This window comes from Falco naumanni, chromosome 5 (genome assembly GCF_017639655.2).
Source record: "Falco naumanni isolate bFalNau1 chromosome 5, bFalNau1.pat, whole genome shotgun sequence".
NCBI lineage: Eukaryota > Metazoa > Chordata > Aves > Falconiformes > Falconidae > Falco > Falco naumanni.
This window is the reverse complement of record NC_054058.1, coordinates 48,059,308-48,074,885: the sequence shown is the minus strand read 5'-3', so window position 1 is coordinate 48,074,885 and position 15,578 is coordinate 48,059,308. Positions and strand designations below refer to the sequence as shown.

Sequence of the window (15,578 nt, the reverse complement as noted above, 5' to 3'; positions counted from 1 at the left end):
TTGTACTAAACATCTGTGCTTGGGCACCTGAAATCAACCCCTGCATGTCTGATGTTTCTGTTTTCAACAATATACCTCCCTATTTTAGCAAAAGCATAGCTTTAATGTCAGTTGATTTCTGCAGCAGTGGGAGCTAATGTGTTAGCTCCTCAGGCCCTTGCAGCACAAAATGTGTAAAACTACCATGCTAAATTATTCTCACTTGTTTCCAAGCAAACATAACAGAAAATGTTATCTAAGAAGTGCCCTCCTCATTTTTAGATGTTTGAATAAATAGTTATTTCCTGAGTTCCGTCTAGTTCCAACCTGTTAGCTGGCACCGCAGCTTGCAGCATTCATCTTCATCTGGAAGATGGTTGATTATCATTTTCACAGCAGCAAGCCTCAACTTCACATTACAATGTACAGTTTACTTTGCACATTAGTACAATATTTATTTTCCTGAGAAGATTTTAAAGGGACTTCCCTCTACGGGAAAGTCTACTTATGTTTTGTATTTTAAAGGGATAAAAAATTAAGGGCAAAGAGACCAAGATGCTGATTTCCACAAGGCCCTTCAACTTTATGACAACTGAAATTATACTGTATAAGTGTTTGACTGAGCTTCTTATCATGGACATTGACATCTTACATTACTGCCTGATGTCTTTCACGTCACTTTCCCTTGGTCTAAGAAATTTATATTCAATTTGTGTATAACCTGCACTCCATGTGAAATTTAACATGTAATTTTCATTGCTTTCATAGCCAAACCAACTTGTATGACTTATTAATAATGAAACTGGATTTGAATAAAAAACTAACACTTTTAAAAAAGGAAGTCAACAAAAAAAATTTGTTATACAGCTGAAAGTAGATTTATAATTCCAATAAAGTCGCCAAGAGTCCCTTACACATCAATAAATAACTCTCTTATTACACTCATTCATTTGTATCTTCTGGTTAGGCTGACCTAACTCAGATAATGTGAGGAAAATGGAAATTACGTGACCTGGTCCCAAAGTAGCCTAGAAAATGAAAAACACAAGTTAGACTGTCATTAAGATTTCTCCATGAACATGTCATTATCTACCCAGGGTATCAAAGGCCTGATCAATCAGCTGTAGGGAGAGCTAACTGTTCAAGAATGGACCACCAGGGAAGCTCACAAGTGAAAGGTTAAGCTGTTTTCGTAAGCAGAATGAAGCAATGTAGCCAGGATCCAATACTTCTTACCCATTTCTCTGAGCTCATACTTTTAAAATACAATCACTTAAAGCATTTTAAAATAAGTGTTCTAGAATCTCTTCCTTTGTTTTGATGCAAAATATTTATGCATATACTCATGGGTTTTGCAGAGCCTTCATCATTGTAATGTGTTTATCTTTAATGCCTTAGATGGTAAGAGTTACTGTTTCTACTGAACTCCAACATCAGCCAACACTCAGATAGCTCTCAAGAGAGCTTTTGGTGAGTAAACTAACAAATGAGAATTCTTTAAAACTCTTCTATTTTAATTCTTTTATTTCAAAATTAGTTCATCTCAAACCTAATATTTGGTCACTTCTATGGGTTTCTTAGAACAGAAAAAAAGAATGTCAGGCTCACCACCGTACAGCAGCTTTTTCTTCTGCATAGCAAATAACTATGCTGTTATATTCTTTATGCATGAAGTATCAATTGCCTTTGTGTAGTCTTCTAATGCTACATTAAGAAATGGAGGATTAAAAGAGCTGAACTAGCAAGTTACACAAATAAGACTTAATGGTTAAGTGACAATCTGTTTGCTGAACTGCCCCCAAAGGGGAACAAAAGAAAAAATCCTCAATTAAGTAAAGCTTTTTCCTTTATAATTATTGAAAAGTGTAAGGCGAACTTCCTTTAGAGACCTTGTGCCAGAAGTAGATCAAAACAAAATTATATTTTAAGAGTCTTTATAAACAAACCACTAAATTTAACCAACTGTATTCTTGTAAATGAGCAGCTTGTACTGAGCAGCACTTCAAGAATTGTTCCTTAGGAAACACTACTCTGAGCAACTCTTCCTTCCAGCCCTGCTGGCCCATGTACCAAGCACAGAATTTTAGTTCCTTATCTGCAGGCAGCCTAGGGTAACCTTACCTGGATTTGTATACAGGTGACTCTCTACAGTTTTCCCAATACTCTGCAGTTTAACAGCCTGAAGAGATTCATCCCCATGCATGACAGTTGGCAAGCTGCCCAAAGCATCGTGAACCAAATTTGCCACTTCTCTTACATCAAAGAGCTTCAAAAGTTCAGAGTACACCGATGGGAATGAGCTGAGAAACACAGCCTAGAGGAAAGCGATAAAAATGGACAGTCAGGTATTGCAGTAGAATTTTGACATCTACAGAATTTAAATAACTGCAGAAATTTAAGTAACTGTAGAAAAATGCCTGGGTTTGTATTTCAAGGGTAGTTAGTAGCTTTAAAATGATTGCATTTTCAGAAGAAATATCCTCAACATTCATTAACAGGCTTACACTTGTGACTATTTTCCTTTAAGCATTTTCTAATTACTGTTCATTTCTCCCAGGAGAAAGTGAAATTCAACATAAACAAAAAAATATTTATACTTTACACATAACTTCAGGATCTACGTGTGAGAGGAAATTCTTAAAAGGATAACACAAAAGCTAGCTGATATCAGAACAAAAAGATTTGAGTGGAGTTGTTTCGGTTTGCTTTGTTTTAAGACAAGTAATGTAACAGCCCCTGTATCTTCAATTTTTCTAATAACACACATTTTTATTTTAGAGTGAGACAGCACTGGCAGTCTTGTCTCTCTTGTCTTTACTGCAGTCTTCACTTCCATAGTCCTAAAACAGGGTTAGAATTTAATTGGTGAGCATAATGAATATGGAAACAAAACACGGAAAAGAAAAGAGGGCAATGCCAGAGAAAGGAAGCTAGAACTGACATTCGCTTCTCCAAATTCTGCTGACTGTGACAATCTACTCATACTTCAGACCTTCACACTGCTGTCAGAAAAGATGACATGCAAGGTTAAAGATACTGAAGAGGAATTCCAAATGTGGTGATTTTGTATTATTTTGCTATTACCTTTTCACTCCACCTGCTTAACATGGTATCAGATGGAAGAACTTTGCTACTCCTTTCTCTCTGATTTGCTGTTTTCTTGGAAGAACAATTTTCTACAGAGCTTAAGAAATTAACAACTCTTAACAGGTCTTAAACACCTTTGGTTACAGAAACAGGGGAAGAGGACAGTATATCTATGAGCTGTAGAAGCTGGTAAGTCCACAGCACTTAACAGAGAGCTGTCTCCTGTTGTTTTGCCTCTGTGTTTTAGCACTAGTCAGTTTTAGTAGTCTCAATTGAAATAAAGAATACCAGCTGAGTATTAAACCATACAATTCATCAAGACTTAAAAATCTTCTGTAAAGCACGAAAACTCTAATAACTTTTTGTATGGCTAAAATTCTTCAGTTCCAATATGGTTAAACTAAGCTGTAAAATGCCCAAAACAGAGAAATTACTTTATTTGTATCCAGCAATGTAATTACTATAATTAAAATATATAACTTAAAATTATGTATTAGATTTAGGATTATCTATGCCAAGCATATTTAGAAGCTGCTGGTATGAAAATTTCATGCTATAGGACAAAAGGTATGAGGATAAACTGAAAATGTCATTTTGCCCTAACAAAAACACATTTTCTTTCCTGGGAATATAGATAAGAACATGCACACATTTTCTACATTGCATGTGGAAAGTGGCAAAAAGGAAGGCACACTTGAAAACTTACTTGTAGTTGGGATAAAGCACTAGCTCCTTTGCTCTCTTGGGACAGGAAGAAGCGTACTGACATAAGAAGCTCTTGAATACAGCAGCGAAATTCCTCCTCATTTTGTCCACCAGTGGCAATAGAGAACAACCTTCGAGACTGAACTATATATTTGAAGATATATTCCTGGGCCTACAAATGTCAAAATCAGAGATAACATATACAAATGAACCAGCTCATCTTTAAATAGAATACATGCAATGATTGTATCATTCAAACAATGACAAGGGTCTGAAACAGGGCACCATGCTATTTAATTTTGGAAAATCTTTCTATTAAAACATTCACAACATTTCAAAAGCACACACTCTGAAATGCTCTTCTCTTGCCATTCATAAATCTCTACAAACCAGGGACCACTTGTTTTTTTAACAAATGGAAAACTGCAAAATTTCACCAATGCCCTGCCCTTCGACACCCCTTGGATGTCTCTGGCTACAGAAAGATGTAGCCAAACATACAAGGCCAATATAAGAAATAGGAAAAAACTTTTGAGCTGGGAATTTCTCTACCTGTTAAAAGTTGTTTTCTCATCAACCGTTAACAAGATAATTAAAAAAAAAGCAATCTTAAATTAAGTTGCAAAATAGTTGGAATATAAATGAAAAATACAGCTCTTCCTTTTTAGCAAGACACCCAAGTTAACAGCAGAATAGAAAAGCACAGAAGGTTATCATGTTGAATTTTATTCCCAGACTGTAGCATTGGCCCTAAATGGGATTACTGTGTAGCACAACTCAGCCTGACTCCACGCTATACTCTGTTGGTGGTACACAATGGGGCAAGAAAAGCAACCAAACCCATCATCTTCGGTAGAACTGCCTGGTGTCAGGACTAAACCATTAAGTCAGCATGCATGTCTGCCATTTAGATTAAGTTATGCAACACATGTTAATACCACCAATGCAACCTATATCTGATTTCTTAGATCTAACTGCTACTCATGCACGTCCACATCATGTACATCCACTCATTCAGTAAGCAACACAGAGCTCCAGAGCCTAGTGACAGTAAGCTGCATTGATGAACTTAGTGACAAATAAGAACAATGAACAAATTGATTGCACTGAAAAAGTCTGCAGCTCCCTAGAATTGGTACTTCCAGTCCATCATTTATATATACTCTGCTTCATTTCCTAAAGGTAAACATGTGGTACTGAATGAATACATCATTCAAATATTTAATTGCCTTCAACGATTATTATTACCTTTAGTACTTCCTGTATGTGTTCGTGCAGCTCCACTTCAGTGACTCTATCGATATGCCACTTGAGTACTTTTATAAGATCTCTAGAATAGCACATCAGAAAGTATTATAACACAGAAGTGGGAGAAGGGTTAACTTTGCATGTAAAATGCAAACCAACAATGGTCACATGAGAAACACTGATAAAGTCAAAAATATATGGCTAGATTTCACTAATTACTACAGGCCCAAAGTTACAGATCATTTTCAGTCTGATGAAAGTCACCTAGATCTCTGATGAATAGGAAGTAATACCATCCTTACTTATGCAGCAGAATGATTTTGACAGAGATACACAAGCAGTTAAGCCAGAAGAGTCCCTGCCAGCATGGACTGCCCCTGCTATTCCAACAGCCTCGTGAGACTGCACTGGTTTTAATGGAAGTCTAGGTAGCAAATAGAGTACAGCAGAGTAAGTGATGCTCATTAAGGCACTGCTCTACACAGTCAGTGAACAGTTACAGCTGGATGGTGTTGTTTCCTGTGTTTTTCAAAGTAATTCAGATAAAGAAATCCACTGAAGAAAAAATTTTCAAAATTAAGCCAATGTTAGAACATTAGCAAGTAACCTTTCTGTTATTTAATAAATAAAAGTTATTTACTCTTTTTTAATGACCTAAGTCTGGACATTCAAAAAAGCATTGCATTTTATTTCTAATGATACTATTTAGTTTAACCTAATGATTGATACTGCTTAGTCTACCAATCAATAACTGTCAGTATTCAAATCAGATAGAAAAAGTACAGACTTCACCTGTATGCAAGGGCTCCTGCAAAATGACTTTCAATGTAAGTGTCCATTACTGGCTTAAAGTGGTGAAACTTGCTGTCCTGCAGCAAATTTATTATGTGAACCTAAATGTGAGGGGAAAAAAATTTAAAAAAGCTTTTTTTTTTTCTTTTTCTTAGTTCTTAAGCAGTGTTAAGCATCATCACAAAACGAAACTTACCAAGCAATCAAATACTTTTGATCCATACTTTTGAGAGTTTTCATCTAAAATCCCAAATAAAGTGTCTAGTGTATCTTGAAGAAACTGATTGGAGAGAATAAAAGACAGTTTGTTACTAAACAGGTATTTTTGTGACATGAAAATACATGATTTCCCTCATACTATCTAAAAGGATAGAAAGGTATATACCTTGACTATTTCCGAGCCATCAATTTCTTTTAATTTTGAGAGGCAGCCTGCAATTTTGTCTGGGTGGGTTCTCCATTTCAGCAGGTCAAGCATATCTCCTGCAAAAACAAAACGCAAGATTAAAGTTGGAAGCAAAGCACTATTTCAGATTTCAAATTCTACTATTACAGTCAATTTAGTAAAACTTGGCTTCATTAAAACAAAAGAAAACATCTCAAGATTTGCTACAATATGATCTGCCCAAAAATAAATTTTCATTGCATCCCATAATTGCTCCACCAATAGAAACATAAGAACATGGTACTGGGTCATTAAAATCAGTCTCCTCTGGAAACTGTATCATGCAATTTTCTTCAGATATTTGTCAATATATCTTTAAGAAAAGTAATTATTTTGCCGTCTCTCTTCCCATTGAGGGATGCCTTCCAGAGCAGTCCCCTGACAGCTAGGAATAGTCTCCTAACTACTAGTTTGAATACATTTGAAATACTCATCTTCCTACGTCTTTTTAGAGAACAAACACAACGCTTCTAAGATCTTACTTTATAAATAAGCAACACAATCTATTCCAGAAAATAAACTCTTCTGAGCTAAAACACATGAGTGTCTTCATGCTTCCAGTTTTAATTCATTCCCCCCTTTCAGCTTTGTCGACCAAAATGGTAACTATACTACAGATGAGATTATTTTCTACACCATTGGCAAGCTCAAATGGCTGCTGTAAACACCTGACATAAATGTTCTCGAATTTGGTTGTTTTTTTTTTTTTTTAAAGATACACAATATTAGCAAAAAACAGGTCTCTCTTCTGTTAATGCTGTCCAACTCCCTGGCTACAGCAGAAACCCCAAGAGACTCTATTGGGGTATGATCTTGCCTTTTGTACCATTAGATTTGATCCAATTTTTACTCTTTCTTACTTATTAAATCAAAGTTACCTTGCTTTGCTTTGTATCATATTCTGATTTTGTCCCTCTCAACTGATGAGCCCTTTCAACTACGTATTAGTAGCAAGTTCCATTAACAGCTTCTCCAGTGCCTCAGGTTTTAATGAAGTAACTCTCACTCCCACCCCCCTTCCACCTCAAGAAAAAAAGAAAAAAAGAAAAGAAAAGGATCAATCCCAGGTCTAATTCTTCAGATCTAGCAGTATTTTCCTTCCACTCAGGAAAGAATTTCCTTCCACTACAGTGCAACCTGCTAGTTCCCTTTTAGCCTTTATTTACCAGTTTCAAAATTCTTATTGTAATCTGTATCTTTTCTAATTTTGCGTGTGTTGTGATATTGAAATCCCGATGGTTTAGTTCTGCTACATTTCCTTTGAAGAATAATAATAAAAAAAACAAGTTTGAAAAGACAGATTAAGGAGTTTATTCTGGCATGATATGGCTTTGATAAACTCATCTTAGAGCACAGTCCACTTAGCTACAGATCTATTTTTTCATCCATAATTTCTTGTAAATGCTTGCATAACATTCATCACAGGCTGATGGCCCAGTTGACATACCTGCTCTTTCATCTGTCTTAAAAGTAACATGTTTATTACTCTTTGGTCATATATTATTGCTTTCAGCTTCAGAGCTGAAAAAAACACCTTGCTATGAGATTGGGAATTTCATTTCCCATACCATTCAACATCCTAAAAGAGTTTTTCAAACTTGGCTTGGCTTTTCAGCAGTTTTCATTTGATCCTGACCCTTGCTGAACCCTGGCACATTGCTGTTATTTTTCTCCCTTCTGTTGCAGGTTCTGTGCTTATTCCTTACATTTTTCTGCCTGTGACTTGATCAGATCTGCAGCATTCCTTTCAAGTTGTATTCAGTGAAATTTCACATTTTTTTGAACCATTGAATTAAATACGTCCCAAAGCTCCTTTACATTCAAATTTACTACTTCCATGTTTCACCAACCATCTCTTCAGAATTTCTCAAATCCTGGCTGTTTGAAGTAGAAAACCTTAACCATCACCCAACCCTTCCATCAATTTAAGCTAAACTACTGTCCAGTATCAATTGTCCAGCATTCTCTTAGAAAGATCCCATTCTGAAATGCTAGTAGCTTCTTAGTTTCTTAAGTACTGAGAACAAGTTTTCCTCTTGCACCAGCAACTATTTGGGTGCTTTCTACCACAGACTGTTTTCACAGTCAAGTAACATTTGATCCACACCCAACTTAGTGTCATTTCCTTCCCAGTTTGCTCCAGGAAAGCTACTCTCTACCACAACAAAAAATGAAGTAATATTTCTGTCTTTAATAGCATAAAATAGATCTCCACCTATATTCAAATCTTGTCAGAGGTGTTAATGGCAAACACCCGATATGCTATTCCACTAATATTTTGCTGCCTTAATTGGTTCTGGTAGGCACAAAGTGGTTTTATGCATTTATATGTTTCTTTTTTGTTTTGCTTTATGCCATGCTAGTATGGAACGGTTTGGATTAAGAGTCCTTTGGGTTGCACTAAGAGTGATGAAGGGCCCCACACAGGCATCAGGGACATCCCAAAGATCAAGGACGAATGATAGGTCTTATTCCTTCTTTCAGGAATTTTCAAGGGAACAAGCATTACAGATCTAGTGAACTGCATTTGTCTTTTGACTAAGTAAATGGACTTCTATGCCTCACTCTGTTCAACCTCAACTTAAGCTGAGAAATAGCGAGACTAGCTGAAGCTGTCAGTTCATAGCAGGAAACACACTACTTTGTAGGTTTGCTGGAGGAACTTGGTGTAAGATAGTTGACACTCAATAGTAGGGATTTGTTGAGGGATTAAAAAAGGAGAGAAAGCATATGTAAGATACTCACTTCAAAGCACTTATTTTCAAGTGAAATGCTAAGCAGGAAAGACATTGCTGAGATAACATTAGCCAATAGCCCAAGCATAAGTGACACTAATAGAAAATCTGACATGTGAATCACAAGGGGAAGGGATAGCAATGTGACATGTATTAAGAGAAATGAGAATATAAAATTGTGCCCCAAAATAGGCCCACTAGGAAAACACACTTTTGGAAAAGGGAAAAAGATGATAAATTTTTGCTGAAGAAAAACCATTTCCAACACTTTCTCTTAATCATGATCAGATTTGTACATTTAAAATAGACTATACCTGATCTACCATTCCTACCAAACAAACCACTTCCCTTCTCAAAGTCTGTAATTTAAAACTAAAGTGCTAGGTTTAATAAAAGGTTTAGAATCATGTGCATAAGGAAGTGGTTTGGGATGACCTTTCCATCTCTATCCTATAAACCATGAGACATCAGAAACTGGCCTGGTGTACCACTACTGTACTTCAAAAGTAAAAAGCCGAATTCCAGAACTGGCTGCATTCCCTTTCTAACAGGCTGCTTCTGTTGTTTCCAACATTCCCTCCAAACTGGGGTCATTCTGGAAAGCTGCCCCCTGTTACTTTTGTTTTATTAATCACCAGGTTGACTTTTTTCAAATGCAGATAGATGGATTACACCTCTGCCTTGCAACAGACATGCTGTATGGCAAGTTGCTCTGCTGATGAACAGCTGCTTACTGGGGATGTGCTGATCAGTGCTGAGAAATGGGTGGATGCCAACTTGCTAAAATATTCTGACTTGCTGGATGGATCCTTAGTCTTTGGCAGGCAGAGAACTCCCTATATGTCAAAACCTAAGTAAGACTGTATTGATAACCGCTCAGTAGAAAAATACTATGTCCTCTCACACCTTTTCTTTTTTTTTGTTAAGATAATGAAATGTAACTACCCAGCTAAGAATGTAATATATAGAAGCCTGTATACTTTTTTGCTAACACCAGCTGATTAACTATCCAGGTTCAAAAGCCAAGCTAAGGAAAAGCTAACTGGCAGACTCATTAGATAAGGATGCGTTCTCCTGAGATATGCTGATGAACGCACAGACTCCTCTGGTTAGAAGGTGTCTGAAGATTGTTTGGAAGTAATCCTAAAAACCCTTCTGAAGTACCCAGGGTAAGGAAGTTATGGATCCCAACAACTGGGAATTGACCTCCTTCCCTCAGTCTCCATAATTTTAATATGTGTGAGAGATGATGGCATGTGGGAACAATCAATGAGAGAGTGACAGTTGAGTAAAATTTCCCAGCAAGCTAGTAAAGCTGTGGCCTAACTCAGTTACACCCTTTACAAGTCTGGGTTTGGGGTCCTCCCCCACCCCATGGCCAGACTAATAGCATAACAATGTCCAGCCTGGAAATGAAAGTTGTTTGTAGACACAAGCAGGTCTCTGAGAACTTGACAAAATCTCCAAACTTAAAAACAAATTAAAAAAATAATTAGCAATTTTCAAAAATACCAATACAAATGCTTACTAAAAACGTAAATACACAGATCTTTTAAATCCTGTACTGTTAATAAATATGCTACATTCTCTCAGGGATAACTGAAGTAATGCTCACATGACCAAATATCCACACGCTTTGCTCTATGTTCATTTTCTGAGCATGCAATAGGTTTTGGCAAATTTTTGTTTAAAAGAATGGGGATTTGGAAACTCACCAAGATGAACTTCTCAAAGAAGATCCTTGGAGAAAATATGAGCCTGTCTACTGAAAATATTTCCACCCTCTGAAGTACTGCTGAAATAATTTTTAACTCTTTCAGAGCTGAAAAGGGGATCAATATTATTCAGAAATTCTACACCCTCTTATTCAGAATATGGTTTCAAAAAAACCAAGGAAATTTTATGCCCTATGTCCAACATCTATTTATATCAAGTACAAAGTAACTCCTGTACTGTGAACATAAATTAGTATTATAACCCCAGACAACAGAGCAACTATTTACCAGTGAGACACTTAAGTTCTGGGCAGCACTTGCATGCATGTGTAAGTACCAGTAGATTCATGTGATCTCCTAAATCAAGGCCTTTAACAGAAGCAAATTTCGTCTCTGATTGCCTATTAGCAACCTTTGGGAAAATCTTTTATTGGCTAACTTTTATTACTTTGAAGCTAATTGCTATGAGAGTATGGAATGGATGTGCACAGTGAAACAGACCACTTACTATTTGCACAAATAGAACTAACAATGGCTCTATTTTGTACACTTGCTACTAAGTAGTGACAATTAAGGTTATTATTTCAATTTTAAAAGCTGCTCTAGTTGTTGTTAAACACCTATGATCAATTTGCAAGCAATTATCAATTTTATCATCACTCATATAAGAAGGGTAAAGACACAAGAGAGCTAAGCAAGGTCCTAAAAACTGTGATAAACAGCTTAGAAAAAATAATATAAAACTGGATATATCGAAGAATGGTCAGGAACACATTACCAAGCAAATACATGATATTTAGAATTCTGTGGAAAACTGTTTCAGTTACAAACTGTAGTTAATATGGCAAATAAACAAGCCTCTTAAGAATTTTATACAGAGCAATGATAAAGAGCATAAACACATGTATTTCTGTCTGCTGCTCCATATAACCAGGGTATAAGATTGTTTTAAGTAGTAGTAAATGTTTGCTGGCTTAAAGAAAGAGAAGTGACACAACAGAAAAGCAGCATTGCCTAATTAAAACCAAACTGCCACAGCCTAAAGCCTACAATAAGAATTTTATAAAAGCTCTACAACAGATTAAGAGGTTTTGTAAAGCAGCTGGGTTTTAATAGTTGATTCCAAGTGTGTTGCATCTGATTCCGATATGATGTTAATCTAAAAAGCATTCTTAAACTACTTAAAAATCAGTGGTTTAGCATGCTACATTGGTTTCCATCTGGATATAAAAAAATATGAAGAAAACCAGTTTGTAAAATGGATAGAACATAAGCTATTTTGGAGTACATCCATGCTTGCTTAGCATGGAAAGGGTAGCTATCATGCTCATTTGAATTCATCATGTTTTAAATAATCAACATATCCTACCATTTTGTGTGAGTTTTGTGGAGCAGAGGAAGGATGTAATCCAGAAGGACTCTTTAGTGGTTTTTACTGCTTGGCTGTTGTTTCCTAGGAAAATTCCCTTTGAAAAGGGGAGTTTGAGGTAGCGACCGGAATCCTGAAGGTTTGTGTTTTCTTCACACTGTGAAAACAAACCAATTAAAATAACTGTACTGCACAAAAACAAAGGACCAAATCCCTGAATTATATGCATTATTGTTGTTTCTCTTGCCAGAAGTTGAAGAATTTTCACTATGCCTGTTGTAACTTTGTTTTTGGATCATAGCTTCATATCTGACATCAAAGTCTAACAAATTCGCAAAGGTTATGTCAAATGAATAGCTACAAATTGTGGTGTTAAAATCTAAAATTTATCTGGGACATAAATTTAAAATTTATTGAATCCTCTGAACAAAGGAATAACTATCTTATTTCAGATAAACCGAAATATCTCTAAAAATTGTAACATTGAGTAGATCTGCATAAATTAGCTTGCTTGATTTTCCAACTTCAGCGACTCGGTAAAAAGGTTTCATAAAGTTCACTTTGTGTGTTTTAATTGAACTTACCTTTGTGAAATCCATTATAAATACAATGTAATATAACAGTAAGAACTACTAAAACCAGTGCACTGAAACACATACCTAGATTGAATTGCAGTTTGTACCAGGAAGCTTAATATTAAGCTATCAGCAATGGATATTTTAATGGTGACAAAATTATCACTCATTTGGTAATGAATTCAGACTTTCTCAACCCAGTGTTTCTGGGCATTTAAAGTATGTTCCAGAGGAATCATTACAGCTAATGATTACCAATTCAAATTACCTTGTGTACAATGAGTTCATGGGTGCCATCTGGCAAAGTCCTCCCATTTTCCTGCATCAGGGGCACGAAAGAAAAGCCAAACAACTTCTTCTCACCCTTTTCCTTTGCTGAAATGCATATGTGAATAGCAGCACTTAAAGATAATATTATACATTTTAGACAAATTAAATGGATATAATACAACACAAGAAAGAATACTGGAAGCTATTTGGAGATAGTCAGACAAGGATTATCTTAAATTTCTTTTCAGATTTGCGCATCATCTTCTGTAATGGTTTCTTTTATCTCACTATAAATCAGAAAGCAGTATTCTGTAATGATTTGGTATTTATTAACAACAAATAATAAAATTCACCAAATATGCAGTCTTAACAATACATAGAATACCAGGAAAGGCAAATGAATGTGACCTAGCCAGTCCAACAAGAAAAAAGAATCCTAGCAGCTTCTACTGACTGGTCTCCATTTCAGGTCAGCCTCAAGCTACACTGCACCACACTTCTATTTTCAAATAAGGCATCTGCCTCTATACATATGACAAGATGTCACTGTTCCTTATGTGAATGTTAGACAGCAGATAACATTTTCAAACGTGGTTATCTAAGCTCAAATGCAAAAAACCTCATCCATCACCTAAATATAAAGCAGACTACAAAGCAGTGAGATGGCACAGATTTTACTGAAGACAATGAGTGTAGATACTGAACACTTGAAAATCAATCAGTTTTTAATCAAATGTGTATACATACGAATTTTGAGTCTGGGTTTAGCACAGTTGGGGGGTGTAGGCAACCGTAACAAAAATATCTGACTTACACCACATAGGAAATACTGTGCAAAGATATATCACATGAAACATACTACTGAAATTTTTCCTTTATTACTTCAAAGCTTATAAAAGAAATCTTGAAAAGGAATCAATGCATTTTTTTCCTGTATTATCTGTTTCTTACATTTTAAAGTTTACATACTCAAAATCAAAACATACTATCACTCATTGCATGCCACTTTCCACAAAGGGAATCTAACAATCAAAATCCTGCTATATCTACACAAAAAAGCCAAACAGCCGCAATTTAAAAATTGCACAATTTTATCCACCTTTCTCTACAAGCTTGACAGCAGTCAGCACCATAGCTATGAAACTTGTCTTGCATACCTTGGTATGCAGAATGTGAACCCAGACCTCAATTTTTACTTCAAAATTACCTCTGAAATTTTTCAGAATGTTTAGAGCATTCAGGAATTTTGTAAGTAAAAAAAAAAAAAAAGTGATACAAAAATGGTTAACTGACCGTGATGTATGTACCTGTGTATATTTCCCACTGGTTGAATTGCTAAACATGTATTATGGAACAAGTATAATTCTGGGTAATTCACCAGGTATATTTGAAATTTGCATTTGGAGTTTACCTGAAACTCTGTTTATATGTGCAGCTGAAATGTTGTCTGTTTCTATTTAATGGAACTAGAACGGTTTCTCCTGGTATTTAGACTTTACCAAAGCACTGAGTTCCACCAAGTAGAGTTGCAAACCTGTGAAGCTGTCATGAAAGCGTTACAGAGAAAGATCATGCAGCTGTCTTTTTTCCTGAGGTATTACAGAAACTCGTGTGCTGACAGCAGCTTAACAGGGCGGACTAGCAGAAGTCATGAACAGCACTCACTGGAACAGTGCCGAAATTCACAGCGGATGTGTGCTCCTCTGAATTTATCCACAGGAATAGGCAGTTTCAGCAGCTCAGCCCATCTGGGACCATTGTTATGATAAAGCACAAAGGAATGGTACTCGCTGGCTGGTGGCTCTCCAGAGCCGAATGAGATAAAATCCTAATGAAGAAAAAATATGATTAAGGATTTAAATATAGATTAGTTCACTGGTAAGATGTCAACAAGGACTGCTCATCCAAGGAAGACTATTTAATATTTATATTCATATCATAAATGCCACATGTGGTACAATCCTCAATGTCTTAAACCCCACAAAAATTGTGGCACTTTGTTAATATTTGCTGATTAGAAAAAGTAGCAAGAATAACCCCCATAGATAATCAAAGTGTTGCATCAGGTGAATTGGGTGATCAGGAAGGCTGAAGTAACAAATGTGGAGTCCCGTGACACAGCACGGTCTAGTCACTGTTATGCCCAAGCAACAAACAAGAATGTAACTGAGACAAGAAAAGATCCTTAGTCCTCAAGCAAGCCCGTAGCCCTGCCGTTATCAGTAATATGTCCCAGCACGAAAAATAAAGAAACACAGATTCTCTGATTAGGAAGAAACAAAGCGTTAGTTGCCTTTGCAACACCCACGGTGGTCTCTCCATAGCCAAGTAGGCAAATGGATTCGTCTAAGTCCTGACTTGAGGATACCTATTAATTCTCTGCAGGAAAGATAAGTGCTGAGGAGAAAAGTTACAGCTTACAAGGGATCATCTTTGCATCTCAATATCCTTTTTTTTTTATTATGTATATAAAAAATGGAGTTATGCACACACACTTATGTATATATGTGTATATATATTAAAACATACATATATTGCACACTATGCATTTATATGCACAATCTCACTTCACACACACAATTCACTCACACCAGACTATTTGTGTCAAACTTCATTTTCTGACCCCACAACCCTCAAAATCATGCAAAACATGTGAAA

General features: G+C 36.1%; 1 protein-coding gene across 4 annotated transcripts in view; it reads right to left on the bottom strand.

Moving 5' to 3' along the window:
* Positions 1-15,578, bottom strand: part of DOCK4 (dedicator of cytokinesis 4) — a 256,017-nt gene that overhangs the window by 78,587 nt on the left and 161,852 nt on the right. For all 4 annotated transcript variants that reach the window (XM_040594831.1, XM_040594834.1, XM_040594832.1 and 1 more), the window contains exons 15-23: positions 14,586-14,748; positions 12,919-13,025; positions 12,076-12,232; positions 6,197-6,294; positions 6,008-6,091; positions 5,812-5,912; positions 5,020-5,101; positions 3,773-3,943; positions 2,101-2,293 (exon numbers count right to left, since the gene is read on the bottom strand). In XM_040594831.1, the coding sequence (XP_040450765.1) occupies positions 2,101-2,293; positions 3,773-3,943; positions 5,020-5,101; positions 5,812-5,912; positions 6,008-6,091; positions 6,197-6,294; positions 12,076-12,232; positions 12,919-13,025; positions 14,586-14,748 (1,156 nt within the window). The remainder of the gene's footprint in view (positions 1-2,100; positions 2,294-3,772; positions 3,944-5,019; positions 5,102-5,811; positions 5,913-6,007; positions 6,092-6,196; positions 6,295-12,075; positions 12,233-12,918; positions 13,026-14,585; positions 14,749-15,578) is intronic.